The sequence below is a fragment of the Sebastes umbrosus genome, chromosome 7 (genome assembly GCF_015220745.1).
Source record: "Sebastes umbrosus isolate fSebUmb1 chromosome 7, fSebUmb1.pri, whole genome shotgun sequence".
Classification (NCBI taxonomy): Eukaryota; Metazoa; Chordata; class Actinopteri; order Perciformes; family Sebastidae; genus Sebastes; species Sebastes umbrosus.
The window spans coordinates 20,705,752-20,716,547 of NC_051275.1; the positions used below are offsets into that span (position 1 = coordinate 20,705,752).

General features: G+C 38.0%; 1 protein-coding gene across 2 annotated transcripts; it reads left to right on the forward strand.

The window, feature by feature from the left end:
- Window positions 1-1,865: 1,865 nt before the first annotated feature.
- zgc:114130 (uncharacterized protein LOC570332 homolog) lies at window positions 1,866-9,685 on the forward strand. 2 transcript variants are annotated; one of them, XM_037776071.1, is made up of 2 exons: window positions 1,866-2,040; window positions 6,761-9,685. In XM_037776071.1, the coding sequence occupies exons 1-2, from the start codon at window positions 1,987-1,989 to the stop codon at window positions 8,003-8,005; spliced, it is 1,299 nt and encodes a 432-aa protein (XP_037631999.1). In that variant the 5' UTR covers window positions 1,866-1,986; the 3' UTR covers window positions 8,006-9,685. The 2 variants fall into 2 exon arrangements, with proteins under 2 accessions (XP_037631999.1, XP_037632000.1); XM_037776072.1 differs by having other exon boundaries at window positions 6,764-9,685.
- Window positions 9,686-10,796: the final 1,111 nt, after the last annotated feature.

Here is a 10,796-nt window from a genome sequence, read left to right on the forward strand (position 1 = left end):
CTCCTGGCAGACCTGCGTGGGTGTGTGTGTCCTTTAAATTCTATCTTTATGAGGACCAAATGTCTCACCAGTGATGGAAGGAGAAGGAGGCCTGTATCGTCAGTGCCCACTTTGACATTTTTTCCAGGCTAGGGTTTAGGGTTATAAGTCGGGTAGTGATTAGTCTAATGTTTGAATTTAAGGAAATATAATTTTATTTTGACATTCCTTGTAAAGATAGAGGAACAAACTTGTGTGAGTAGGACTGTCAGATATTCCCATGGCTCTGCTCTGCAGTGGAATTTTTCACACATCTACCTTTACCTTTGAAATCAAAGACTTCACTCCTCCTTGTCTGTCTCATAGGGCTAGGCTGTCTCCATGCCGTCTTTTCTACCCATGTGCTCCTGTTTTCTGCATGTATTTGTCCTTGTGTTTGCCTTTTCTTTCTGGTGCTTGTCTCCTTTCTATTTCTTGTGACTTCCTTTTGTGTTATAACCTTTCTTTAATTAGCATTTAGCTACCACCAGTGGCACCCCCTCTGATAAAAATCATGGGGCTTCACATAAACTTTAAAAGTCACTATCTGGCTTAAAATAGTTTTTAAAAACAAAGCATATTTATGCTCTAGCTTTAACCCAAGGAGTTTTACAAGCATCTGCCATCAACCAACAGACATTATCATAAGATATCAATTAGGATTGTGGCTAAAAGTGCACATTGCATTAGACCTAATTATTTTCATGACAAGGATGATATCAGGCATGACAACGCTTGTTGTATGGAACTTCATAGCCTAAACAGATTTTATGGTCATTATTTGGAATATAACGCTAATCTGTATATAGATATGTTTGACAAAGATCATACACCTTTGTTGGCCTATGTTAGCTTGCATTATTTTATTTAAGATAAGATAAGATAAGATGAACCTTTATTAATCCGCAGGGGAAATGCAGGTGTCAAAGCAGCAAGCTCTGATACAGAGGTAAAAAGATTATAAAACAATAAATAGAAATACAGAATACACATAGTGAATGAACCTAGTGAATGGACAATTAAAAAAATAATGAAGCTAATAAAAAATGTAGTGTACAATAAATAGATGTCATATGTGCAGTCTATAAAATGGTATATCAGAATCAGAATCAGAATCAGAATCAGAATTGTGTTTATTGCCAGGTGTAAGAGATTTACACTAGGAATTTGCTTTGGTTATGTTGGTGCAAGTCAAACAGTATAATAACAAAAGAATAGATAAAAAATGTTAGAATAAAATAGAATAAAAAAATTGAAATTTTAAGAATATACAATATACAAAATAAGCTATAAACAAAAATAAAAAGAATTATAAATACAGAATATACATAGTGAATAAACCTAGTGAATGGACAATTAAAAAAATAATGAAGCTAATAAAAAATGTAGTGTACAATAAATAGATGTAATATGTGCAGTCTATAAAATAGTATATGGGATAGTAGTGTAAAATAAGTTTAAAGTTTAATGTGCACCATTTTTTTTTTTGCTTATCATGCAGCTGCTGAGAACACAATATTTAAAATATACTGTCTACAATCAAAAAAATCAAGGGCCTACATATAGTATGAAATGATAGGCCTATTTGTTGTCACTTGAACCATGAAGCTAACTTCATAGCTACACTCTAAAGAGAAAGCTATAGGGCTCTTTTTATTTAAGGAATTACAAAAACAAGTTGTATAAAACTACTTTTCATCTGGCATGGGATTGCCCTCATTTAGACTACTGATGAAAACAACTTCTGGCTGACTCACAGAGAGTCGTGGGAGTGGCTAACCGTGCCTCTGTTAGGTTTTAAATCCACACGTGGTCTGGGAGGTCTTGGGTCTTGTTTAGCAGCGCGTTCAAACACACAACCAGAAACTTCTGCTCAACTCATGCCAGCAGCGAGCTGAACCTCGTCTCCTTCAATCACTGCAGAGGGGGCAGACCAGACGGGATCGGACCAAACTTTGTGAGCAAAACATGCCATCTTTCCCCCTGAACCAGTTCGCTGACTTGGAAGAGATGATGTGCAAGGTGAGAAGGAGAAACGCGCAAAGAGAAGTTGAGCGGAGTGAAAAAGTTAGGCTAGGTAGCTAGTTAGCTCCAGTGCTAAGTAGCTAACTGTACAGCTCTCAAAGTGGAGTTTAGTGGATACATTATTGTCCTGTATTAACTGTTTTAACTTATTATTAGCTTTTATCTAACTTTTATCTGTTTTATGTGTTTTTTATTAAAGTTTTCCCTGGATTTGAAGTTAACTTGTCACAAAGTGGGAGCGTTGGCGTAGCATCGTAACATGTCCCCGTGAAACAAACGTTAGCTCATTTAGGGTTCCTTAGTTCCTTAACGTGACATGGTTAAAGCTAGATTTAAACCACTGCTGCTCACAGACAGGTTGTAACTTGTAAACTAGTCTAGTAACTTTGTGTGCTCTAAACAACACAAGTCTACAGTTAAAGTTGTCAAGCTGAAGTTGAAAGCATGTGGTGTTTAATTCACTGGATGTTAGTAAGTTATGTTACAAATGAATACTATTTTTTAGGAATAAGGGTTTTACTGTACTGTACTATGAGCTGCTTAGTACCATAAGGCTGGATTTTGATCACTTTATGTGAGAAATATGGTCAACAAAGTTTGAAAATACTGTATCTGCTCAAATGGTAGCATTGTAATTATTAATTCATTATTTATTTTGCATATTGTTGAGGCTAATCTATAAATAACAGTACTATAATGGGTCATTTAGGTAGTTTAAGCACATCTGGATTCTACAGTACTCTAAAGGTACAACACTGAAACAAGTCTTAAGTAGAAGCAAGTTATGTTACAAATTAATACTATTTTTTAGGAATAAAGTTACTAGGGTTTTACTGTACTCTGCATAGTACTAATACGCTTGATTTTTATCACTTTGTGAGAAATATGGTCAACAAAGTTTGAAAAGACTATCTGCTCAAATGGTAGCATTATAATTCATTAATTATTTTGCATATCATTTAGTGTTCTTAGTTAGTCTAACCTGACATGGTTAAAGCTAGATTTAAACCACTGCTGCTCACAGACAGGTTGCAACTTGTAAACTAGTCTAGTAACTGTAAACCACTTTGTGTGCTCTAAACAACAAAAGTCTACAGTTAAAGTTGTCAAGCTGAAGTTGAAAACATGGTGGGGTGTTTAATTCACTGGATGCTAGTAAGTTATGTTACAAATGAATACTATTTTTTAGGAATAAGGGTTTTACTGTACTGTACTATGAGCTGCATAGTACCATAAGGCTGGATTTTGATCACTTTATGTGAGAAATATGGTCAACAAAGTTTGAAAAGACTGTATCTGCTCAAATGGTAGCATTGTAATTATTAATTCATTATTTATTTTGCATATTGTTGAGGCTAATCTATAAATAACAGTACTATAATGGGTCATTTAGGTAGTTTAAGCACATCTGGATTCTACAGTACTCTAAAGGTACAACACTGAAACAAGTCTTAAGTAGAAGCAAGTTATGTTACAAATTAATACTATTTTTTAGGAATAAAGTTACTAGGGTTTTACTGTTACTTGACTATCTGCTCAAATGGTTGCATTGTAATTCCTTAATTATTTTGCATATCATTTAGTGTTCTTAGTTAGTCTAACCTGACATGGTTAAAGCTAGATTTAAACCACTGCTGCTCACAGACAGGTTGCAACTTGTAGTTTATTAACAAGTTGTGTCAGAACACCCCAAACTAAACAAGTTTGTGTCAGAAATAAACAACTTTGTGTGCTCTAAACAACAAGAAGTGGTCAGTTAAAGTTGTCAAGCTCCATTGAAAGCATGGAGGATGTTTAATTCACTGGATGCTAGTAAGAAGAAGCAAGTTATGAATACTATTTTTTTAGGAATAAAGTTACTAGGGTTTTTACTGTACTGTACTATGAGCTGCATAGCACCATAAGGCTGGATTTTGATCACTTTATGTGAGAAATATGGTCAACAAAGTTTGAAAAGACTATCTACTCAAATGGTAGCATTGTAATTATTAATTCATTATTTATTTTGCATATTGTTGAGGCTAATCTATAAATAACAGTACTATAATGGGTCATTTAGGTAGTTTAAGCACATCTGGAACACTGAAACAAGTCTTAGGTAGAAGCAAGTTATGTTACAAATTAATACTATTTTTTAGGAATAAAGTTACTAGGGTTTAACTGTACTCTGCATAGTACTAATACGCTTGATTTGGATCACTTTATGTGAGAAATATGGTCAACAAAGTTTGAAAAGACTGTATCTGCTCAAATGGTTGCATTGTAATTCATTAATTATTTTGCATTTCATTTGGTGTTCTTAGTTAGTCCAACGTGACATAGTTAAAGCTAGATTTAAACCACTGCTGCTCACAGACAGGTTGTAACTTGTAAACTAGTCTAGTAACTGTAAACCACTTTGTGTGCTCTAAACAACAAAAGTCTACAGTTAAAGTTGTCAAGCTGAAGTTGAAAACATGGTGGGGTGTTTAATTCACTGGATGCTAGTAAGTTATGTTACAAATGAATACTATTTTTTAGGAATAAGGGTTTTACTGTACTGTACTATGAGCTGCATAGTACCATAAGGCTGGATTTTGATCACTTTATGTGAGAAATATGGTCAACAAAGTTTGAAAAGACTGTATCTGCTCAAATGGTAGCATTGTAATTATTAATTCATTATTTATTTTGCATATTGTTGAGGCTAATCTATAAATAACAGTACTATAATGGGTCATTTAGGTAGTTTAAGCACATCTGGATTCTACAGTACAACACTGAAACAAGTCTTAAGTAGAAGCAAGTTATGTTACAAATTAATACTATTTTTTAGGAATAAAGTTACTAGGGTTTTACTGTTACTTGACTATCTGCTCAAATGGTTGCATTGTAATTCCTTAATTATTCTGTGGTCTTAGTTAGTCTAACCTGACATGGTTAAAGCTAGATTTAAACCACTGCTGCTCACAGACAGGTTGCAACTTGTAGTTTATTAACAAGTTGTGTCAGAACACCCCAAACTAAACAAGTTTGTGTCAGAAATAAACAACTTTGTGTGCTCTAAACAACAAGAAGTGGTCAGTTAAAGTTGTCAAGCTCCATTGAAAGCATGGAGGATGTTTAATTCACTGGATGCTAGTAAGAAGAAGCAAGTTATGAATACTATTTTTTTAGGAATAAAGTTACTAGGGTTTTTACTGTACTGTACTATGAGCTGCATAGTACCATAAGGCTGGATTTTGATCACTTTATGTGAGAAATATGGTCAACAAAGTTTGAAAAGACTGTATCTGCTCAAATGGTAGCATTGTAATTATTAATTCATTATTTATTTTGCATATTGTTGAGGCTAATCTATAAATAACAGTACTATAATGGGTCATTTAGGTAGTTTAAGCACATCTGGATTCTACAGTACTCTAAAGGTACAACACTGAAACAAGTCTTAAGTAGAAGCAAGTTATGTTACAAATTAATACTATTTTTTAGGAATAAAGTTACTAGGGTTTTACTGTTACTTGACTATCTGCTCAAATGGTTGCATTGTAATTCCTTAATTATTTTGCATATCATTTAGTGTTCTTAGTTAGTCTAACCTGACATGGTTAAAGCTAGATTTAAACCACTGCTGCTCACAGACAGGTTGCAACTTGTAGTTTATTAACAAGTTGTGTCAGAACATCACAAATTAAACAAGTTTGTGTCAGAAATAAACAACTTTGTGTGCTCTAAACAACAAGAAGTGGTCAGTTAAAGTTTTCAAGCTCCATTGAAAGCATGGAGGATGTTTAATTCACTGCATGCTAGTCAGAAGAAGCAAGTTATGTTACAAATGAATACTATTTTTTAGGAATAAAGTTACTAGGGTTTTACTGTACTCTGCATAGTACTATATAAGGCTGGATTTTGATCACTTTATGTGAGAAATGTGGTCAACAAAGTTTGAAAAGAACCACTACTGTAATTGCTCAAATGGTAGCATTGTAATTATTAATTCATTAATTATTTTATCCATAAATAGCAGTACTATAATGGGTCATTTAGGTAGTTTAAGCACATCTGGATTCTACAGTACTCTAAAAAGGTACAATACTGAAACAAGTCTAATACTACACTTCCTTTAATATTGCATCAGAATGCTTTCTTATCTCTGTCTGTGTATACTTTCCGTTTCTGTCTTGTAGCTGTTTATATAAGACAATGTGCCTGTTAGGCCCTGAGAGGAAATTTGTATTAGACATTAATTGCTGACTGAAGTAAATATTTGACAAAAGTTGGTTTTCATGTATACTTATGTATGATAGTATTTAGTACCCATCACCCATGAATAACATTCTCCATCCATTAATTTATACTACTAGACAAGGAAATTAAAAAAAAAAAAAAAAAAAGTTAAATGTTCTTTAGATTGGCTGTGCTGGAAAGCCAGTGAACTTAATTAATCTGTAAACATGATGGATAATTAAGGAAATCTAGAGGGAAACAAACAGCATTTGCCAAATGTATCTTCCGTAGTGTTCAGCGTGGAAACTGAAAACAATTACAACCATATAATGGTTAATCAATAGCACAACTGTTCATTCATTGTTCCCTAGGGAAATGTCAACAGATGTCGATGTATAGAAATTTACAATCATTGAAGGACAAAGTGTCATGCCACAGGGATTTCTACACTCACTCTATATTAATTGTAAACTATATTTGCTAATGTTGCGTTGTCTGTTCTTTTTTACAGCAGTTACTGAACCTCGACCTGAGGGAGCAGAACGGACCACTACCATCCCTCAGTCTGCCAGTGAGAACGCCAGGTTGCATCGGTCAGCCACGTAGCAACATGTCGTTTTCCCTCTCGTCTCTCTCCTGCCTCCCCACTGATCCTTCAGACAGCGTGTTTCTGACCTCCGGCCAATGGGGGCAGCAGTCAGAAAGCCCTCTGCCCACCCAGCTCACTAATTCCACCCAGTGGGGGAAGTCAGGCTTCCTCTCCCAGCGCTCCATCAGCATGGTAGAGACCGGCAGCACCACAGCAGCAAGTCTAGGCTGGCCCGGGTCTGACATGACACACTCCATAAGTGACATCAGCCCCACTGCACTGAACACTAGCTCCTCCTCTTCCACCTCATCCGTTTCCTCCTCCTCGTCGCGCTATAAGACTGAACTGTGTCGATCTTTCACCGAGAGCGGCTTGTGCAAGTACGGCGGGAAGTGCCAGTTTGCTCACGGGCTAGACGAGCTGCGGGATCTTAACAGACACCCGAAATACAAAACCGAGCCGTGTCGCACGTTTCACACCATCGGATTCTGCCCCTACGGGATCCGCTGCCACTTTGTCCACAACAACGAGGAAGAAATGAAACACTCCTTCTCTCGCTCCTCCTCGTCCTCTTCCTCCTCCTCGAGCATCCACCAGCAGCCGCCTTCCTCCTTCCGCTCGCACAGACCTCCTCTCGTCAGACAGAGCTTCAGCTTTGCCGGGTTCCCCTCTGCTCCCCAGCAAGCCCTTCAGCCTGCCCTTAACTCTCACCCTCCTCCTGCCACCGCCTCTTTCACACGCGCTCCGTCGGCCTCTCCTCCTTCCTGCGCCGACATCACTGACCTCCTTTCTCATGCCTTCCTGGAGATGGACTCTGCCTTCGAGGCCTCCCCTGCCCACCAGTACCAGCAGCCCCCCATGGGCCAGGCCACGGCAGCAGATCCATTCCTGCCTTCCCCAGACTCCGGCTGTTCCCCATGTGAATCGTCTCCGACCGCCTCCCCTTCCCTGAGGCAGAGTCCCAGCGCTACTGGGGTCTCTCCGGGGCCACTGGGCGCCCGATCCCTGTCCTACACCTCTCTGTCAGACCAGGACCAGGACCAAGATGGAAGCAGCTCTGCTAGCTCACTCAGCGGCTCTGAATCTCTTAACGAGGCCAATGGCAAACGTCTGGCGGTATTCAGTCAGCTGTCTGTTCCTGAGGATGCTACTGGGTTCTGCCTTTAGACCGCAATGTGCTGTGAACACAAACATACATATCTACAAACCTGCAGACCCGGGATACTCCGAGACACAATATATGCAGTACACACATATCCATACTGACGCGCACACACACTAGAACCCTATAAATGTACCCTCACACACACACACACACACACAAACACACACACACACACACACACAGCCACCGCCACCGGACTTACCCCTCAGACGTTCTTTGCACCTGTGTGGCGTCAAAGGAAACAAAGGCTTAATGACTGACTCAGAGAGAGATTCGCTGATTAGATTTATGTGGTTAAAATGTCACTGTTGTATGCGTAAGGGAAGCCACAGTGATGCAGAAACCGATATGTGTGTTGCCATCAAAACAAGAGTACAGATCAAGACAGAAGTTGAAAAGTGCTGGAAGCGATTTTGCCAAAATAGTAGTCAAATAATAGTGTTGAGATGGCAAATTGCGACAAAGATCTAGTAATCACAGTGTGATTGGCCACAGTGCCGTCTGTTGTGGAGTCCAACCGCAATGTGACAAAGCCAAAGATGTCTTTTGTAGCTCAAACGTTTTGATTATGGTAGTACAAAAAACACACAACTTATGTTTTAGGAATTGTTGATTTCTTTCCATTAACTGTACACAGTATTGTGTTTATAAGCTGGTGAAACTGTTGTTTTCCTCCTACAGTGCGAGATTGTTTAGATCACTGGCCTTGAACCTGAATGTTAAGTTTTTAAACAACTCAAGTGCCTGTGTTGTGTTATTTACCAGGTCGTGTTGAAACAATATTTGCTGGTTTGTTAGGAAGGATGTGTTGACGGTGGGGTGCGAGTCTCCTTATGTGAGTTCAAGGTCTCTCTGTTGTTAAGATGACTACAAGTGTTCTTCTGTGTCTCATGCATTATTGACAAACTGCCACCAGTAAAAGTGCCAAAATGACCAAATTTAAGCTGCCTTACAGGAGGAGGAGGAGGAAGGGGGGACTCAGTTTAAGCTTAACATAAACAGCCAAGTAGGCCTGATCATACGTTCTCAAATCCCATGTTCATGACATATCGTTAACTGTATGACTCGCCAACTGGAAAAGCAGGACATGGGAATTTGTTGGGCTTTGATATATGTGGAGTGTGCCAGCACAAACGGCAGAAAATCCATCAATATTGAGAGTCAAAGATTGACCAAAAAAAAACCTAAATGAGCTACCATCACACTCTGCATCTTATGATCTGAAAGCAGCTCGGGTTGCGAGGCACTTGGCGTTAAAGGAAAGTTTAATCAAGTCATGTGAATGTTTCATGCAAGTCCTGTTTTGCCTCTGGCATTTTCCCCTAAAAACTTTGTGGTGCTAAAATGTATTTTAGATTATCTTAAACACAACATTCCCAGGAGTGGGTTTTTTTTCCCATCCCTTGTCCACAGGCAGTGCTGGTGTTCTTTTTTTTTTTTTTATGAATATTCGTGTTTTTTGTGACTCACCCCCACCAGATTTCATCTCTCCGTCAGTATTAATTCCTCCTGTTACTGTTATGAATGTGTAGCGTTCCTGGTCACATGTATGTGAACTGTGCGCCCAGGTCTGTTGCCTTAACCGAGCTAGATCCAGCATTCTGTAGGGTTAGAGTCTGTATACTTATTGTTATAGAAATGTTACTCGGCTGTTTTTGTGTGTTTATGACGTAGTTGGTTAGAAGAACAGACACTGGGCTGTTACTGGTCTATTTAAAATTGCCTTTTTCATCAACATGTTTGAGGCCTGTTTAGTGTTAAAGGTGATAATCTTTAGTAAATTAATTTCTTTAATTTATTTTAACGTATTTATAGAGGACTTTGAGTTGGTGATGCTTGTATCAAGTTTAATATATTTGGTTTCTTTTTTTGCTTTTTTTTTTTTGTACTGGAAATAAAGTTTTTTGTTTTTGATTTTTTAACTGACTGAGTTTGTTTTGCTTAATCAGCTTCTCAGGGTTACACTTAAAGTTATCTACAGGTAAAATCTACACAGGCATGCATAACACATCCGCTCAGAAACCTCGTATTGAGGTGCTAATGCAACAATGCAGATGCCAAACCTTCTGCCTTGTTGTATGTATTATGCTGGCTCTAGTATTTGTGCAGCGATGTTCACACATTTGTGACGTTTTGGATGCAAGGTGCAGGAAGGAAGGAAGCGAGCAGGAAACCAGTGAACTGTCATTTATGGTTTTCATTGTAGATAACATCCCCCCCCCCCCCTTGGCCCTGTACTGTTGAGGTTTACTTCATATACACACAATGTCAAAAGTAAGTAAGAAATCGCTTCACTCTGAACTTCATATTTCAGATTAGACTGATAAGTTAGTGATGTTAGTGATGAACAAGGACAATTTTTAGTTTTAATTTGTTTTTTATTAGACGGGTGAATTGTCTCAATCCATAAAGGAACATTTGATCCTTAAACCTGAAAACATTTTGTTTAAAAATCACCACACTGGGACATGTTTTTCACCTGACAGCTATACTGGGAAGAAATCATTAAATAATGATGCTTTGTGTGCTGTGTAAAATACAACATACTCCTTCAGTGTGACTTTGGACTACAGTTTAACATTCAATTCATTTAAAATGGCTAGCATGGATAATCCGAGACCAGAAACTTCTATCTTCATCCACAAAATGACATTATACAAGAGTGAAACACAACAGGTCCTCCATGTTTTGTGGGCAGGAAATGTATAAATTATTAAGAAAATGCAAACGGTGTCTTCTGAAATTGCCTTAGCTGATTAAAGTGAGGTCTTGAAGGTTAAGAGGTACACCTTG